Source organism: Chiloscyllium punctatum, chromosome 25 (assembly GCF_047496795.1).
Source record: "Chiloscyllium punctatum isolate Juve2018m chromosome 25, sChiPun1.3, whole genome shotgun sequence".
NCBI classification, from domain to species: domain Eukaryota; kingdom Metazoa; phylum Chordata; class Chondrichthyes; order Orectolobiformes; family Hemiscylliidae; genus Chiloscyllium; species Chiloscyllium punctatum.
Window position 1 is genome coordinate 26,791,815 of NC_092763.1, and position 19,938 is coordinate 26,811,752.

Sequence of the window (19,938 nt, forward strand, 5' to 3'; positions counted from 1 at the left end):
TGAATGAGGGATGGGTCAGTGCCAGACTATGATGACAGCAGAACGCAGTACAAGTGAAACTGAAAAGTACTTGTAAATTTCTACTTCAAAAGCATGTCTAAGAGCCAGCTCCACCAGTGGTTTGCTGGTGACTGTCTTACTGTCAGAGTTCTCTGCTACCCTCTCACCTGCTCTGACCACCCCCTTGCTGGCCAGGCGTAGCAGCCCCTTCTTCTTCAGGATGAAACTGTTTCCGATGAAAATGCTGGAACTGATGGCAAGAGCAAGCCCGATGTAAAAATGATAACCCTCAGTGGCACTGTCCATGGTGGAGAGCTGCAGGACAGAAGGAAAGGGCATTCATTTACTGCTTTCAACATAAAAAAGGGAGATCTGGTCTGAGCAAGCAGTGATCTAGAGATAAAGTCACTGGACTGGTCATGCCGCTGAGTATATGGGTTAGAACCCCACCATGGCAGATGTGAAAATTGAATTCATTAAAAATCTAGAATAAGAAGCTAGTAGAAGAGTAATCGTTTAATGGCTGCCAAATGTCATAAAATCCATCTGGTTCAGGAATGTATCTGCCGCCTTTGCCTGGACACCAAACCCAGAGCAAAGTGGGTGCCTTGTTACTATCCTCTGGGCAATAAAGGATGGGCAATAAATGCTGACTTGGCTAGCAAAGCCGTCAACCTATAAACAATTAAAATAAAATTAAAAATCTCAGTATTATAGGGATACTACAGGGGCCAGGCATCTTGCTTCACCTTGAAACTCAGGCTTATTGTCTATAAAGTTACGTTACTGTCTATAAAGTTATTACTTGCTCAGAGGAGTGGCATGAATGTATGTAGGGAAGTGAGCAATTCTGATTAAGGAGGCATTTCCACAACAAGGAACCAATGAATGTTTTCACAAGGGGTTTATCCGATGCTGTGGGGCTGGGAAACTAAGGTGCACTGGGGACCTGAAGACAAGCAGCATAACGAGTAATTCAGAAATAGGAAGGATTGGATATGGAAAATTCATAGTAAGATGGCTTAATACAGCCATGTGTATCCATGTTCAGTGATAAGTGAAGTGGGTGAGTTGCAGGCGACCACTGGTGACTATGATGTGGTAGCAATGCTGGAAACTGGCTCAAAGAAACGGCGGATTAGGAATTTAATTTTCCTTGTTACTATGAAATCATAAAGCTGCCAAAAGGGAAAAAAAAGGAGTGAACGGCAGTACTAATCAGAGAAACTATGATAGCACTGGAGATGGACCTCATAGTTGAAGGTTCAGTTAAAGACTCTGCTTGATTAGAATGAAAAGCAAAAGAGGAGCTGCTTTACACAAAATAGTGGGAAGGAGAGAGAAGGAAATCTGTGGCATGAACAACCATAGGATGTCTTTATAGCTGATTAAATGTTTCTAAGCATAAAAACAAAATACTATGGATATTAAAAATCTGAAATAAAACTAAGTGCTCGAGTAACTCTGACAGTGTTTGTGTAGACAGAAAGTCAAATCCTTCAGGAGAAGGGTTCTAGTCAACTCTAAAATTTAACTCTATCTACCATCAATGGATGGCCTACCTGCGACTCCAGATCCACAGCAATGTGGTTGACACTGAACTGCCCTCTGGGGCAATTAGAAAGGGACAATAAAGGGACTAGCCAGTGATACTCATATTCCATTAATAAAAAAAATTTTTAAAAAAAGTGAATCACAGAATGCCAAGTCTCCCACATTCTCTAATGGTCACAGTGAGAATGTGTATAGGGTAAATGAGAATGTGTATAGGGTGTGAGCAAGTTGGGCAAGAATTAAGTTTTGAGTTTTGTGAAACAAGAGGTTTAGCTGAGCATGACTCAGATCAGATAAGAATTTACAGTTAACAATGGGGTGCTGGAGGCAAGGGCAATGGGTGGAAAAGCATTCATTATCTACAGTCATTTAACAATCTTGGAAACATTCAGTATGTAAGGACAGTTTAACAAGGTGAAAAGTATTCATTATATGAAGCCAGTTCACTGTGTAACAGCAGATGGCTTAGTCTTTACTACTGACACTCGCTGATTGTAAAGGTCACCCAATCAATGTGTAGGCTGCCTTATCTGGATGCTCCTCCCTGTAAAATGACTATATAGTTTAAGACACTGCTGTTCGAGAGAGAAGATTGAGAACTCATGTCTCTGTACACATGGACGATCATTCTCTCTCCCTCCAGGGCCCGGAAATAAAGATGAAGGAGGTAAAACTATACTGTTCCTCTGAGCATTTTGCTTCGACTGAAGGGGGTAAACAGGACAACAAGAGTGTTTATGTGACTTGTCCATTTCAATTTCTGGTCAATTGGTCAGGAAGTTGATAGTCGAGAAAGTTAAAGTTAAGGGGATGTAGTTGGATTCACTGCTCTTGGTCACTAATGACACTCAAGTACCAAGCTATGTTACTCTGCACTTATCACCCCAAGCTTCAACATTATCCAGGACTTGATGCATATGGACATGGACTGCTTCAGGATGAGGAGTCATAAATGGTGCTAAACATTGTGCAGACACCCCCACTTCTGACTTTATGATGGAGTGAAGATCATCTGCTTTGCTGATGAACACGGTTGGACTTGGATACTGAGGAACTCCTGCAGAGATATCCTGGAGCTGAGATTAATGATCTCCAACAACCACAATCATCCTCCTTTGAACCTTATTAAAGGATTGGACACTCTGGAGGCAGGAATCATGTTTCCGCTGATGGGCGAGTGCCGAACCAGAGGGCACAGCTTAAAAATATGGGGTAGACCATTTAGGACAGAGATGAGGAGAAACTTCTTCACTCAGAGTGTGGTGGCTGTGTGGAATGCTCTGCCCCAGAGGGCAGTGGAGGCCCAGTCTCTGGATTCATTTAAGAAAGAATTGGATAGAGTTCTCAAGGATAGTGGAATCAAGGGTTATGGAAGATAAGGCAGGAACAAGATACTGATTAAAGATGATCAACTATGATCATATTGAATGGTGGTGCAGGCTCAAAGGGCAGAATGGCCTACTCCTGCACCTATTGTCTATTGAATGACTCCAACCAATGGAGAGGTTTCCCCATGATTTTTCAGTGACATAAGTTTTGTTGGGACTTCTCCATGTGACACTCAGTGAACTGCAACCTTGATGTCAAGGGCAGGCACTCCCACCTCACAACTGAAATTTGGCTCTTGTGTTTATGTTTGAATAAAGGCTGTAGTAAGATCGGGTCGGAGTGGCCCTGGCTGATCTCAAACTCAATGTCAGCTAACAAGTTACAGGCAATCCCTGGGTTGCAAACATGTGCTGTTCTAGAATACGGTCACAGGTCAATTTGTATGCAAATCGGAACACAATGCAAGATGATATAAAACAGCCGTTCCTAAGAACAAGGACACATTCACAGACTGGATCTTCAAAATTAATATTAATAAAAGCATAATACCTTACAGATGTAAAAGTACAAGTATTTAGAAGTTAGGTGCTTTTAAATTGGGGACTGCCTGTATTACTAAGTAACAGTTGCTTGATTAAACTGTCAACAACCTCTTCCATCAGTTTGCTGATTATTCAAATTAGAGTCATGGGGTTGCAAGGGTTAGATTTGTTGATTTTGTGTACAGGACATACCTGGCCAATTTTCCACATTGCCCAGTAGATGACAATGTTATAGTGTATGGAATTTGCTTGGCTAGCACAGTGACAAGTTCTGGAGCACAAGTCTTCAGTATTATTGCTGGAATGTTGTCAGTATTCTTCCAAATATGTTAATGGTGCCTTTTACATCCATCTGAGAGTAGACAGAATCTTGGTTTAATATCTTATCTGAAAGACAGCATTCCTGACAGTGCAGCATTCATCAGGATTGCATTAAAGTGTCTGGAATAATGAGTGAATTCTTCCCTGGACCATGAATTTTTTAATGATAGATTTACATAGCAGGTGGTTGTAAAGTAGTAATTATGATCTCATACCATTTGAAAACCAGTTTTCAACTCTATAATGACATTCTTTAGATGAAACTGAAAAAAATAACATGCAAAAATAAATCAAATGAAACAGAACCCCTATAGGAGGAATTACAAAGTAAACAGTAAACCTCACCAGAATTGTTGATGGTCAATTTGCCAGGCTCTGCACAATACCCAAGAATAGGGGGTTCTTGCGGTACAGTGGTTGTGTTCCTAATCTGAGCCAGGAGGCCCGGCTTCAAGTTCCCCTTGCTTGAAAATTGAGAGATAATATCTCTGAACAATTTGATTAGAAACATCCATAAGTTAAATCTGTGCAATGTTTTCTCACATCACATACCAGTCGTGCATAGGAAGCCAGTCGTCCCGGCCGTGGATAAATTACACAAGCAGTAACTTGGGGATTCTGTCCAACGACCAACATCTGTTTGTGGGGGGGTGGGAGGAGGGTCAGCGCCTGACCAGCTGAGAGCTTGAAGGAAAAGTGACAGGCAGCAATCTCAGCCTTCACAGGCTCGAAAGAAACTGTGCTGCCACTGTTCCTCTGCTAACATGACGCCTACAGGCTCATTATCAACCCCTTCCTCAAATAACCCCTACCTCACAAATCCCTCTCACCCACCCTCCCTCCCTCACTCACTCACTCACCCTCTCCCCCCTCACCCATCCTCCCTCTCTCTCTCTCACTCTCACTCTGCCCTTCCCTACTCTCTCCTCCTTCCTCATTAACTTTTCCCTCTCCCCTTACTCCCAGTCCCAGCCCCAGCCCGTTCCCCGTCCCCCGTTCCCTCCCTCTCTTCCTCTCTTCCTCTCTCTCTCTCTCTCTCCCTCCCTCTCCCACCCCGCGCCGCCTGACCTTCCGCTTCTGGTCCGTCCCTCGACCCTTCCCCCCAACACACTCACCAGCCGGAACCATCCGGTCCGCCCTGTGCAGCAGCAAGAGTCTTCCCCCGTCCCCCCCGCCCCCGCGCCCCGCCATCCTCGCGGAGCAGGGCCCGCCTGTGGGACAGGAGAGAGTCGGGCCGGGCCTCCTCCTCCTCCAGCGGGCTCCAGCCTTTGGGCCCTCCCTGTCCCAGTCTCTGATCCCCCCCCCCGGGGCCTGGGACCGATGGATTGACCAGGGCCGGGTAGAGCGGGGCCTGATGGACAAGAAAGGATCCGTGTCCTGGAAGAAGATGACAGGTGAGGAAGATCAGCCTGTGGGCCCTGGCCGCCCTCCAGCAACACCTGGCAAAGCGCGGGTATGTCAGGGGAAACCCAGAATGGACGTGTTAAAGCCACACCGTGCTGTAATAACAGGCCACATCACCAGCTTGCCTACAAGGTTGTGGCCCTTGGCATCAAAGAGACAGTCACCCAGTGCAGAGGTGAACCTTGGTCAGTCTGAAGATCGAAGTTGTAATTCCCTGGAGCTGGAATTAGGACTGTCATTCTTCATAGGACAGAGAAAAGTACAGCACAGAACAGGCCCTTTGGCTCACGATGTTGTGCCAAGATTTAATCCTAATGTAAAATATAGTAACTTAACCCACGCACCCCTCAACTCACTGCTCTCCATGTGCATGTCTCACATTCGCTTAAATGTCCCCAGTGACTCTGCTTCCACCACCACAGCTGGCAATGCATTCCATCCATTCACAACTCTCTGTGTAAAGAATCTACCTCTGACGTCTCCTTTATACCTTCCTCCTAATACCTTTAAACTATGACTTCTCGTACCAGTCAATCCAGCCCCTGGGGAAAAGTCTATCTATTCCTCTCATTATTTTGTACACCTCGATCAGGTCTCCTGTCTTCCTCCTTCTCTCCAGAGAGAAAAGTCCAAGCTTATTCAACCTTTCTTCATAAGGCAAGCCCTCCAGTCCAGGCAGTATCCTGGTAAACCTTCTTTGCACACTCTCCAAAGCCTCTGTATCTTTCCGATAGTAGGACAACCAGAACTGGACACAATATTCCAAGTGTGATCTCACTTGTAGATCTTCAGCAAAATCCCGCGGCTCTTAAACTCGATCCGCCTGTTAATGAAAGCCAAAACGCCATATGCTCTCCTAACAATCCTAACTCCACTTGCGTGGCAACTTTGAGGGATCTATGTACTTGCACACCCAGATCCCTCTCTTCCTCCACACTGCCAAGAATCCTGTCCTTAATCCTACATTCAGCATTCGAGTTTGATCTTCCAAAATGCATCACTTCGCATTTATCCAGGTTGAACTCCGTCTGCTATTTCTCAGTCCAGCTCACCCTGCAGTAGCCCTCAATACTATCAACGACACCTCCAACCTTTGTGTCTCTGCAAATTTACTAACTCACCCCTTAACCTCCTCATTCAAGTCATTGATAATCTGTATTAATGACCTAGACATCCAAGATACAATTTCATGAGATCTTTTTAATATATTTATTCATGAGTTGTGGGCTTCACTAGATGGAAGTCTTTTGAACAGTGAGAAAAATAGCAGGACGGTGGAATTGGAAAAGGAAGGTAATTTGGAGAAATGCAAATTGGAACAATTTGGTGAAAATGTAATGCTAAATAAAGCGTACAATTCGAAGAGATTACAGTGGTAGAGAGACCTGAGGAAGCATATGCATACGGATCATTGAATGTGGCAGAACACATTAAAACACCGGCTGAAAAGACTGACTTTATAAATTGAAGCGTAGAGTGCAAAAGCAGGGATATTATGTCACCTTTTTAAAAAAAAACCTTTTGTCTGCCTCCATTTGGGAGGCAATGTCCAGTCTGAGTACCAAAATCCAGGAAGGATGAGAACGCATTTGAGAGGATTCAGAAAAAAAATTAGAGAAAAGAATTGAAGAATGGTCATTCAGCTTGTTGTTTCTGTGAAGGCTCGCTCCAGGAGCAACTTGGTCCCACTAACCTGCCTTTTCTCTGTAGCTATGCAAATTTCAGACAAATATCCAGTTCCCTTTCGACAATGTAATTGAAACTGCCTCCTCTACTCTTGCACATTCCTGATCCTAACCACTTGCTGCATAACAAATTCCCTGTATCACCATTGCTGTTTCCAACACTCACCTTGATTAGTGATTGTCTCTGGTCCTTGAATAGTCCACTAATGGGGAGTGTTTCTGTGACTCTGTTCTGTCCAGAGCCTTCATAGCTTGAACTTCTCTCAAATCAATCCTCTCTTAGAGCTGTGTAACATGGAAACAGACCTTTTGGTCCAACTCATTCATGCTGACCGGATATCTTAAATTAATCTGGTCCTATTTGCCAGCATTTGGCACATGTCCATCCAAACTCCTATCCGTAGACTCATCCAGATGCCTTTTAAATGTTGTAATTGCATCAGCCTTCAAGACATCCTCTGGCAGTTCATTCCAGAGAAGCACCACCCTCTGCGTGAAAACATTGCCCCGAGGTCCCTTTTAAATCTTTCCTCTCTCAGCCTAAACCTGTGCCCCCACCCCAGCCCCTTGGGATTCACCCTATCCATGCCCCTCATAATTTTATGAACCTCTATAAGGTCACCGTTCAGCCTCAGATGCTCCAGGGAAAACAGCTCCAGCCCTTTCAGCCTCTTCCTATTAGCTCAAAATCTCCAACCCTAGAAACATCCTTGTAAATCGTTTCCAAATCCTTTTAAAGTTTCACAATATACTTGCTATAGCAAGGAGACCAGAGTTGCATACAGTATTCCAAAAATGGCCTAACTAGAGTCTGATACAGCTACAACATGACCTCCCAACTCCTATACTCAATGCGTTGACCAATGAAGGCAAGCATACCAAAAGTTTTCTTCACTATCCTGTTGACCTGCGATTCCACTTTCAAGGAACTGTGAACGTGCAATGCAAGGTCTCTTTGTTCAGCAACACCTCTCAGGACTTTACCATTAAGTGTATAAGTCCTGTCCTGATTTGCCTTTCGAAAATGCAGTACATCACAATTATCTAAAGTAAACTCCATCTGCCACCCCTGTGCCCATTGGCTCATCTGATCAAGGTCAGTTGTACTGTGAGGTAACTTGCATCGTTGTCCATTGCGCCTTCAATTTTGCTATCATTTGCAAATTTACTAACCATATCTCCTATGTTCACATCCAAATCATTTATGTAGTTGACAGAAAGCTGTGGACCCAGCAGCGATCGTTGTGGCACATCGCTGGTCACAGGCCTCCAGTCTGAAAAGTAACCCTCCACCACCACCCTCTGTCTTCTACCTTCAAGCCAATTCTGTATCAAAATTGCTAGTTCTCCCTGTATTCCATGTGATCTAATCTTGCTAACCAGTCTACCATGAGGAACTTTGTTGCACGCCTTACTGAAGTCCACATAGATCACATCCACTGTTCTGCCCTCATCAATCCTCTTTGTTACTTCTTAAAAAAAAACCAATCAAGTTTGTGAGACATGATTTCCCATGCACAAAGCCATGTTGACTATCCCTAATCAGTCCTTGCCTTTCCAAATACATGAATTTCTTGTTCCTCAGGCTTCCCTCCAACAACTTGCCCTCCATTGTTGTCAGGCTCACTAGTCTATTATTCCCTGGCTTTTCCTTACTGCCTTTCTTAAATTGTGGCACTATGTTAGTTAACCTTCCTTCTTCCAGCATTTCATGTAGCTATCCATGATACAAATATCTCAGCAAGGGGACCAGCAATCATCCCCTCCTTTCCCACAGAGTTCTAGAGTACACCTGATCAAGTCCTGGGGTTTTATCCACCCTTATGCATTTTAAGACATCCAGCACCACCTCCTCTGTAATATGGACATTTTTCAAGATGTTGCTGTTTATTTCTACATATTCTCTGTCTTTCATATCCTTCTCTCCTCCAAGGAGGACATCTCCAGCTTCACCAATCTATCCTTTGAACTAAAATCCAACATCCCTAGAACTGTTCTTGGAGACATAACATTTGCCAAGTTACTCATTGTTAGCTGCATTAAGACATCCTGAGATTATAATAGATGCTGCATAATTACAAACTCTGTTATGGGGCGGTATGGTGGCTCACTGCTGCCTGACAGCACCTGAGACTCAAGTTCAATTCTATCCTCAGGCACCTGCTTGTGTGGATTTCGCACATTCTCCAGGTGGATTAGCTATGGGAAATAAAGGTTACAGGGTTAAGGTATGGGATGAGTTTGGGTGGGTTGCTCTTCGGACTGGACTCAGTGGGCCAAATGGCTTACTTCCACCCTGTGTAGGGATTGTATGATTATTATTAGCTCAATAGAGTTGGAGACCTTTCTCTTCGGCTGCAACTGAACTTGTGTTGTCCTGATTTTATGAAGACGGGGTAAATTTTAATCAAGGAAGTACTCAGCCATCAGCCTACCCTACCTATTGTGAAGACAGTACTAATGATTCTAAGAAAGATGCTCTGTGTGATCATTAGAAAAGGAAGGATCCATCTGATATTCTCAGCATGGTTTCCAAGAAAGACCATGTCTTACAAACTTGCTAAGGATTTTATAAAGTGAGAATGGGTTAATGGATGAGGGTATGGTAGATGTTACCCCTTGCCAGAACAAAACCTGAATGGCCTCATTCTGTGCCATAACTTTTCAATATGGATCTATGGACTTTCAGAAAATTTCTGCCTGGGACCAAACATCCAGTGTCCTGGATTAGCAATTGGCCTCGATCCCACAGTGATTGTGGATTATTGTTTGTCCTATTCTTGTTCACTCTCTTCACATTGCCTTTGGGTGCTACTCAATGTGAACTCAAACATAGCGTGCAAGGAGGGTTGGAGAGGGTATTGCTCTGAAATTAGGAAACTCAGAATGACAGGCTTCCCATGGGTTCTACCAAAATTAATAACAATATCTGGCTGATTAAAGTTTGTGAGAAGATTTGTAGCTCGGGTGCTCATTGTTGTGGTTCTGTTCGCCGAGCTGGGAATTTGTGTTGCAGACGTTTTGTCCCCTGTCTAGGTGACATCCTCAGTGCTTGGGAGCCTCCTGTGAAGCGCTTCTGTGATGTTTCTTCCGGCATTTATAGTGGTATAAATGCTGGAGGAAACATCACAGAAGTGCTTCACAGGAGGCTCCCAAGCACTGAGGATGTCACCTAGACAGGGGACGAAACATCTACAGCACAAATTCCCAGCTCGCCGAACAGAACCACAACAATATCTGGCTGACATTTCTTTCTGCCTCTTTTCTCAGTCTCCAGCCAGCCAGATTGGGAGGCAGGCTAGCAGTCAGTCAGATAGGTCTTTGACACTTTGCTGCAGCTGAGGGGTGGAGAGGAGACAGAGGGGTCAAAAAAAGCTGGTGGTTTATTGAGTGTCTTGGCCAAGATCAGTTTCTGCAGAAAGCCTCATGAAAGGGTTGGGCTTTAGGGTGTCATGGCAGGATTGCAAGCTGGTTGTGGGGGGTTAGAGGATGAGTGGTTAATCATTTTTGATCTAGGGCAATTGACCAAGCAGGTATACTTTATCCAGCAACTAAGTGGAGGTCAGTCTAAGAGATCGCTGGCGCACACACACACAATCACACTCTCGCTCTAGCTTGCGCTCGCGCTCTCTCTCTATATGTCAGTGAGTTTTTGACTAATCTAGCTGCACTGATATTCTTTCTTACAGCCAAAGGACAGAAGCAAGGATCGAAGAGCAAAGAGGATGCACCTCATGAATTAGAGAGTCAGTACATTTTGAGGCTGCCATCAGTAAGTGTTTCACATTCTCTTCAATAAAGTGAGGTATGAGTTCATGTGCCAAGATGTAGAGTGACAATTCAGATTTTTCTAATGGCTTGAACAAGAAGTGAAGATGAATACACTATAACAGTAGAATTTGACCACAATAATGAGTCCATTTGGCTTATTGTTCCTGTGTTGTCTCTTTGAAAGAACTATCCAATTAAGTACACTCTCTTGTTCTTTTCCCACAGTGCTGCAAATTTTACCTTTTGAGCTATTTATCTCATACACTGTTTCAATTACTTGTGAGTGAACTTCCACCATTCTTTCAAACAATATGGACCAAATTTTATCCCATTGTGTAAAGAAAATGAGACCTTTTTCAACAGATTTCAATAAGGTACCACATGGTAGGCCCATGACAAAGGTCAATGTGTGGAAAGTTAGAGGATAAATAGCTAAATGGATAATACACTGACTAAAGTAGGAAGCCAATTCAAGAGAAGTTTTTCAGAACGGAAGAAGGCAGATGTCATGTTTTGCAAAGATCAATTCTGGTAGTTCATCACTGATCGTAGTAATTCAGTTTGGATTTTGTGGATGAGGAAGAACACTAGAGAACACAAAAACACTAGAAACTTGCAGTCTCGGTATTTAAATAGCAAATTAACTTGAACAGTGATAAATGGCAGGTTATACATTTCACAAGGAAGATTACAAACATCACCTGCACCTATGGAAATAAGAACGCTGACTAATAGTCGATCATTTCCAACACACTCCCTGTGACAAAATGCACCTTGACATTACACACGAATAACCTAGCTGTAATATTGATCAGTCTCTTGTTCAAGATACTTGCTCAAGATAAGATATTTACCTCTCTGTACCCTGTCAACTCCTTTCATCATCTTAATTAGATCATTGCTTAATTTTTTATATTTAAACGAATACAAGTCTAGTCTATGCAGTGTGTCCAAAAAAGTGATCTCTGTTGCATCACTCTGCTACGAAGTATCCAGAACTGTTCATGTACTACTCTAAATGGGACTCTAGTCAAAGCTCCATTAAAGGGAACCATCACATTGTGCCCTTGGTCTTCCAGCCTTTTGAGATACAGGCCAATATTTCATTAGCCTTTTCAATTAGTTTTTGTCTCTATTTGTCACCTCTTGATAATATCTATTATCAGACCCCTAAATCTCTGCTCCTCCACAGTTCTGTGCATCCCATCCTATAGAAAATATTATTATCTATATTTTCTGCATTAACGTGGATAAACTCAAACTTTCCCACAATAAACTCCATCTTAATAAACTTCACAATTATGACAAGTCACTCAACCCATCTTTGTAAATTGTCATAATTTGCTGTTCCTACCAACGTAGTAACACTTAGGTAGGTGGATCTCTTTCTTTAATAATTCAAGTCATTTATAAACATTTGAGGCCCCAATACATATCCCTGGGAATCATCCCTTGTCATGTCTCACCCCTAGCCATGTCTCTCTAGTTGTTCTATCTGCGTTTTCAACTGTACAATGAATTCGCTGACCTACTGATTCAGTTGTCTCCAATTCCATTTTTGTTTTCAGTTTGAATAAAATGGAAGGTTTTCGGAAGTTCCATGTGCCTGTGTGAATGAGATTGTGAATCATGCAGACTGCAGAGTTTTCAGTCTGTGCTTTTTCTCTGCAGGAACATGCAGCCACTGTGCGGAGAGCTGTACAATCTGGAAATGTTAATCTTCGGGACAGACTGACCATCGAGTTACATCGTAAGTGTTTTTGGCTGAATGCGTTCACAATTGGTCACTATTAATCTCCTTCCTTCAGGCTGCGCTCTATTTCAGGCTAGTTCGGTCAATTCTGACAAAGGGTTTTTCTTCCAACTTCGAACCTTCTAGTGTTACTAGTTCTCCCGTGCCCTGGTTCCTGTCCATACTGTGTATTTCCTGGTACTTCCCTTCCACCTTAAGGGAATCCTGGGCAACGATTGTCAATAAGCTGTTCAACCAAAAAGAGTTGCACAGCCAATCTTTATTGGATATTCAAGCATTTCCAAAATTAGGTTACCCGACTTGGTGACATATTACGGTCATATTAAAATGTTGAATACAGTGGATATCCAAAGAGACTTGGGGATTCAGTTGCTAAGACCTTTTAAATGTAAGGAACAGGTGCAGAAAATAATCAAGATAGCCAATGGAATACTGGTCTTTATGTCTAGAGGACTCTATGACTGGAGTACAAAGATACTGCAGTTATACGAAACCATAGTTAAATTCCAGTTTGAGTATTGTAGCAGATCTGGGCAGCACCACTTAGGAAGAATAGATTGGCCTAGGTTTACAAGAATTACACCTGGACCTATGGGGTTAAGTTATGAGGAGAGACTATACAAATAAGGCCTGCTTTCTGCAGAATTTAGAAGGTTAAGGGGTGATGTGCTTGATGTCTTCAAGACATTAACAGTAAAAGACAGGATGGATAAAGATAAACCATCTGTAAATTTAGGGGAGCACAGTCAAAGAATTAGGACCAGACCATTCAGGAAAGATGTTAGAAAGCACTCAAAACACAGAATGTAATGGATGTTTGGAACCCTCTTTGTCAAATGGGAATTGATGCTGCATCAGTTATTAACTTTAAATGTGAAATGGATAGTTTGTTTTGTTAAGCAGAGGTATTAAGGGACATGGGCCAAAGGCAGTTTTATGAAGTTAAGCCACAGGTTGGCCCATGATCTCACTGAAGGGCGGAACAGGCTCAAGAAGCCTTCTCCTGTTCCTGTGTCATCAGTGGTTCATTCAAATTGGAATTAGCTTGACATCTGTCGAAGGGAAAATGTTAGAAGGTATTAAAGGCATTAAAACAGGGCATTTGGATAAATTCAGGGTAATCAGAGAAAGCCAACATGTTTTTGTCAAAGGGAAATCATGTGTAACGAAATTATTGGAATTCTCTGATGAAATAATTTGTGCTGTAGACAAAGGGGAATGAGTGGATTTATTGTATTTAGATTTTCAGAAGGTATTTGATAAGGGACTACATCAAAGATTATTGTGGAAAATAAAAGCTCATGATGTCGAGGATAACACATTGACATGCATGAAAGGTTGACTAGCTGACAAGTTTCAGAGAATAGGGTAAGTGGTTCTTTTTCAGGCTGGCAGGATGTCATGAGTGGTGTGCCACAGGAGTCAGTGTTGAAACCTCAACTATTTACAATTTATATAAATAATTTGGATGAAGGGATGAAAGGTGCAATGGCTAAATTTGTTGATGACACAAATATTGGTGGGCATGGGAGATGTGAAGAGGACAAGTATACTGATTTTGAAGAGGTCAGCTAGGAGGATCTTATCAAATATGGGTTCCCTGATTCGGGCTGTAAATCTTGTCTAATTAGGGACCCCTGGCTGACAGATATAGATAGGAGTATCAGAGATTCTGTTCACTCAGTTCGCTGTGTCAAGTGCTATGCAATTGTAGGTAAACGATGACTTGGTGAGGACGCATTCGTCTCTGTGGAGTTATTTCAATAATGAGCTTACAAAGGGATATAAATAGGCGAAGTGCATCGGCAAAGCTTTGGCAAATGGAGTACAATGTGGGAAAATGTGAAGCTGTCCATTTTGGCAGAAAGGATGAAAACGAAGCGTACTATCCTCATAGTGAGAAGTTGCAGAGCTCTGGGATTCAGAGAAACGTGGGTGTTCTGATGCATGAATTATAGAAGACTCGTGTGCAGGTACAACAAGTAATCACAAAATCTCATGAAATGTTATGGTTTATTGTGAGGGGAATTAAATGCAAGAGTAGGGAGGTTATGCTTCAGTTATATCGGGCATTGGTGAGACAATGTCTGGGGTACTGTGTACAGTTCTAGTCACCATACTTATAGAAGATATTAATATGTTAGAGGTACTTTAGAGGTTTACTTGACTGATATCTGATTCCCTTATCAGGAAAGGCTTGTCCCGTATCCTCTGGAGTTGAGAATGATCAGAGATGACTTAATTGAAACGTACAAGATCCTGAGAGAACTTGAATGTAGATGTTAAAAAGGTGGTTTTCTTGTTGAAGAGTTTAGGACTAGGATTCATAGTTTAAAAATAAGGAGGCTCCCATTTGAAACAGATGACCAAGTATTTTTTCTCAGAGGGTGAAGAGTTTTTCTCCTTGGCTTTCTCTCTAGCAAAAGGCTGTGAATGCAGAATTGTAGACAAATTAACATTCATGCAGCCACTATGCCCTTGAAACCTGTGCTTCAATTTTTATAACAGGTTTATTTGACACTTTCTCAAACATTTATTGAAAATTCACAAGAATAACATGAGTGACAATGCATTCATCAATCTGTGGTGACTTTATTAAAGGACTCAATCATGGTTGTCAAATGCCATTTGCCCATAACTAATCCCTTCTCACATCATTTATAAATCTGTATTTTTCCAGGCAACAGTTTAATTTGTCTCCAATTATTGACTTTAAAGATTTACCCACCACCCACATTTGACTGCCCAGTTTTTAAAATTCCTACAATCATACCTCTCCCATTTTCAACAGGAAGGAAGTGTCGACACTACTCTTTCTTGCACACTGTATTTTTATGTATGGGATATGGGTGCTGCCAGCAAGAATGGCATTCCTTGCCCATCCCTAATTACCCTGAGGATCCACCCTCTTGAACAACTGCAGGATGTATAACAATTCATTTTCAGAGTAGCTTAATACAACTGAACGTTTGCTAGGTCATTTCAGAGGATAGGTAAGAGTCAGACCCCTAACTGTACGTTAAGGCCATGTGCAGGTCAGACAAGTGAGAACAGAAGATTTTCTTCCCCAAAGCACCTTGGTGAGTCAGATGAGGTTTTAGGACAATTCAGTGGTTTCATGGGCATTATTAATAGCAACACGATTGGTGTCAACCAGAGCTCAATGTCTAAGGTGTATTAACGAACATTGACACCGAGCCACTGTGCAAATCTTGAGAAGAGAGCAGATTAAAAACCCAGTCAAGGATATAAAATTCAGAATTTCCTTTAGGGTGTAGGTTTGCTCGCTGAGCTGTAGGTTTGATATCCATACGTTTCATTACCTGGCTAGGTAACATCATCAGTGGCAACCTCCAAGTGAAGCGAAGCTGTTGTCTCCTGCTTTCTATTTATATCTTTCTTCTGGATGGGGTTCCTGGGGTTTGTGGTGATGTCATTTCCTGTTCATTTTCTGAGGGGTTGATAGATGGCATCTAGGTCTATGTATTTGTTTATGGCGTTGTGGTTGGAGTGCCAGACCTCTAGGAATTCTCTGGCATGTCTTTGCTTAGCCTGTCCCACGATAGATGTGTTGTCCCAGTCGAATTGGTGTTTTTTTTTCATCCGTGTGTAGGACTACGAGGGAGAGAGGGTCGTGTCTTTTTGTGGCTAGCTGGTGTTCGTGTATCCTGGTGGCTAACTTTCTTACTGTTTGTCCTACGTAGTGTTTGTGGCAGCCCTTGCATGGAATTTTGTAGATGATGTTGGTTTTGTCTATGGGTTGTACTGGGTCTTTTAAGTTTGTTAGTCTTTCGATGAACTTCAGAAAACAGAGGAGAACCACCTATACAACGTATTCAAGAAAAACAGATACTCAAAAAAAAAATACAGTGCGCAGATTCCTCAAGAACAAACACAGCCAGAAACCCTAACCACCTTATCATACATCAAAGAAGTTTCAGAATTGACAGTCAGACTACTGAGACCCCTTGGAATCCTAGTAGCACACAAACCTACAGACACTCTCAAACAAAAACTAACAAACTTCAAAGACCCAGTACAACCCATGGACAAAACCAACGTCATCTATAAAATTCCATGCAAGGACAGCCACAAACACTACATAGGACAAACAGGAAGAAAGTTAGCATCAGGATACACGAACACCGGCTAGCCACAAAAAGACACGACCCTCTCTCCCTCATAGCCCTACACACGGATGAAAAAATCCACCATTTCGACTGGGACAACACATCTCTCCTGGGACAGGGTAAGCAAAGACATGCCAGAGAATTCCTAGAGACCTGGCACTCCAACCACAGCGCCATAAACAAACACATAGATCTAGATGCCATCTATCAACCCCTCAGAAAATGAACAGGAAATGACATTACCACAAACCCCAGGAACCCCATCCAGGAGAAAGATATAAATAGAAAGCAGGAGACAACAGCTTCACTTCACTTGGAGGTCACCACTGATGATGTTACCTAGCCAGGTAATGAAACATCTGGATATCAAACCTACAGCTCAGCGAGCAAACCTACACCCTAAACCTCAACCTGAGCTACAAACCTTCTCAGAATTTCCTTTCCAAGCTTCTAAGGCAATCAAAAGTGAAGCTAGGTGACTGCACACTCTGCCTCTTATAAAGTGAGATTTTTACGCCAGGCAAGAACTGACACCTTTCTAGTTTGTCATTTACAGTAAATTATCACTGTTCACATGGACTGATGACTTCATCCAGGCAGTCCTCTGAGCGAAGAAGACTCCAACATATAACTTGGGCCTTTCCCCACATTCTTTTTATATTTATTTCTAAATCCTTATCCAGTTCCCTTTTGTGTCCTCTAATATAGAGAAGCTGGAAATTATCAGGTTTGGCAGTGTCTGTAGAACCCGTTCATGTACCCAGTCCAGTCTGATTCTACTTCAGAATGTTTTATGTCCTGTTTCAGTGTTTGTTTAAACAGCTGCTTATAGCAAACAATTTCTTTCTTTAACAACACCCTGTGTTAATATTGAATGTCACTTTAGGATTCACTTTCTGTTGCCTTCCACACCTTCACTCAAGCTTGGTGGAACTATGAGACTCAGTGAGATTTGAGGGGTAGAGAAGTGGAGGAGAGTGTAAATGCATTAGTAAGAATGTATAAAACTAGCTTCTATTTCCTTTCTCATAGCGGATGGCCGGCATGGCATTGTGCGAGTGGACAAGCAACCCTTGGCTGCCAAGTTAGTCGATCTGCCGTGTATCATCGAATCCCTCAAGACCATTGATAAGAAGACATTCTACAAAACTGCTGACGTGTGCCAGGTTTGGTCATCACATTATTTGTTGCGATGAAAAGCAAAGTTCCACACACTGGATTCAGATCAGCAAGGACCCTCTTCCTGAAAGACAAGATTATTTGTTTCTACTATTGGGTTATTATTCTGTTATTTGTTGATTTTTATTCCAAAGGACATGATGTAAAGAAATCATTGATACTGACAGGACAGGTTGAGAAGGTGATTAATGAACCATCCTGGGCTTTATTAACGGGACCAGTGTAGAAAATGATGTTAAACGTGAACTCCAGAGATGAGATGAGACTGACTGCCCTTAATGAAAAGGAAGCACTTGACCAAGTGTGTATCAAGGAATCCATCAAAAGGTCAGAAGTAGGGATGGTTCAGTGCCATTTGTGACTCCTCAGATACTGAAACAATCATTATCCAAATGCAGCCAGACTTGGACAATAGCCAGGCTTGGATTGGTAAGTGACAAAAGTAACATTAACACCACAATAGTGCCAGGCAATTAAGCCTTGATATTCAGTAGCATGAATCCTCCGCTATCAACATGCTGGGGTTACCATTGACTAGAAACTGAACTGGGCCAGACATATAAATACGGTGGCTACAACACTAAGTCAGAGGTTAGGGGTTCAATAGTGAGTGACCCACCTCCTGACTATCCATTTGCCTGGATGAGTGAAGCTCCAACAATGCTCAAGAAGCTCAACACTATCCAGCAGAAGCAGCGATTCGATTGGAACCACATCCACCACTTTCAGCATACACTCTCTTCATCAGTGAAACACAGTGGCACCACTGTGCATCATCTACACGATGCACTGCAGCAATTCACCAAGGATCCTCTGCCAGTACCTTCTTAACCCAAGACCACTACCATCCAGCAGTTGAAGGACTGCAGGGTCATGAGAATAGTGGGAACACTAACACCTGCATGTTTCCCTTCAAGCCACTCACCATTTTGACTTAGAACTGCATCATTTATCTTCGGCACAAAGAGATGGGGCAGCAAGGTGGCTCAGTGGTCAGCAGTCCTGTGTCTTAGAGCCAGCAACCCAGGTTGATACCACCCTTGGGCTTGTGTGGTCACATTTGTCCTGTGTCTGAGTGGGTTTCCTTTGGGTGCTGTTAGGATAGCAGGTGGACCAAAGGAACCCTGGCTGACAGCATAGCTGATAGCAAGGTTGAGGATGAGTGAGGAGTTGGCTAGGGCCAGGGAGGAGGAGGAGGAGGGGCCAAGGGTGAGAGTGGGTTGCTGAAGCAGGGAGGGTGTGGGAGGAGGAAATGGCATCATGGAGTGTATAAAGGCATTCTGTAGATTGAAACAGGTGTCTCAACTGCATTATTTCTTGTTCCTGTTGCTCTAGATGTTGGTGTGTTCCACTGATGGGGAGCTGTACCCTCCTCAGGAAGAACCAGTACCTGTTGATCCGAAAAACAAAAAGAAAGACAAGGACAAGGAGAAGAAATTCCTGTGGAATCATAGCAGTGAGTCACATTATGGTCACGGCCTATGTAGTAATAAAGACATTATTGCGGGTTTCAGTACCTTAGGCATTGAGTAGGAAAGATGCAGGCAAAGTTACGAGTCCTGACTATTCTCCAGTGACTCCATGGATAGCGTACCTGTATAAATGTTGAGGCAAGAGTCAGGCTTAGTTCTGATGCCTCGCACAGTCAAAGTATCTGCCCTTTTACTAACTTTATCACAGGGAAAGGCAACTTGAAAAGTGTTGAGTTATCAGCTGCCCTAAGTAGTTGCTGCTTTAGAGGAGAACATTGGAGGAAACTCACACCGCGCCCCTCCCCCTCCCCATTTTGAACGACATCGTGAGATATCAGGAAAGCTGCAAGGTGATGTGGAATGTGAAGGCAGCCAATCAAGATAAGGTTTAACCAAGGATCCATTGAGCCTAGGTCTCTTTTCATCAGGAAACTAGCAAGAGAGGAGGTCAGTCTGCCACGTGGCCTCATGAGTTGATTGGACGGTGAGTAGCTGGACTCTGTTAGCTGAATTTATCCATAATAAGGTTCATCCATAGATTTGTAAAGTTTGTTAAAACTACATAAAATAAACTTAATTAAGTAAACTAAAGTAAAATAATGTAAATTAGGCAAAATTACGGCAGCACAGATTGGTCGTGTGGACTGTTTATCCTGTAGAATGTGGGAAGTTGTGGGTGCTTCCAGTGACGTAAACATCCATATTCAGAAAGTATTGCCAGCTGCAGAAACTTGAGCTCCATGTTTTGCAGCTCAAGCAGTGGCTAGAGTCACTGTGTCTCATTTGTGACAGCAAGAG

At 42.7% G+C, this 19,938-nt stretch overlaps 2 protein-coding genes across 6 annotated transcripts in view; one reads left to right on the forward strand and one right to left on the reverse strand.

Moving 5' to 3' along the window:
- The window catches only part of LOC140495780 (magnesium transporter NIPA2), a 31,912-nt gene extending 27,342 nt beyond the window's left edge, over positions 1-4,570 (reverse strand). The window contains exons 1-4 of one of the 5 annotated variants that reach the window (XM_072594880.1): positions 4,299-4,569; positions 4,092-4,210; positions 3,618-3,777; positions 168-315 (exon numbers count right to left, since the gene is read on the reverse strand). In XM_072594880.1, coding sequence (XP_072450981.1) covers positions 168-315; positions 3,618-3,635 — 166 coding nt within the window. In that variant the 5' untranslated portion in view covers positions 3,636-3,777; positions 4,092-4,210; positions 4,299-4,569. Of the gene's footprint in view, positions 1-167; positions 316-3,617; positions 3,778-4,091; positions 4,211-4,298 lie in introns of all 5 variants that reach the window. The other 4 variants (XM_072594881.1, XM_072594882.1, XM_072594879.1 and 1 more) reach the window with 4 other exon arrangements.
- A 333-nt stretch (positions 4,571-4,903) lies between these two features.
- taf7 (TAF7 RNA polymerase II, TATA box binding protein (TBP)-associated factor) overlaps positions 4,904-19,938 on the forward strand; it is a 45,012-nt gene continuing 29,977 nt past the window's right edge. The window contains exons 1-5 of the mRNA XM_072594884.1: positions 4,904-5,140; positions 10,525-10,607; positions 12,278-12,356; positions 17,522-17,655; positions 19,004-19,124. Coding sequence (XP_072450985.1) covers positions 5,101-5,140; positions 10,525-10,607; positions 12,278-12,356; positions 17,522-17,655; positions 19,004-19,124 — 457 coding nt within the window. The 5' untranslated portion in view covers positions 4,904-5,100. The remainder of the gene's footprint in view (positions 5,141-10,524; positions 10,608-12,277; positions 12,357-17,521; positions 17,656-19,003; positions 19,125-19,938) is intronic.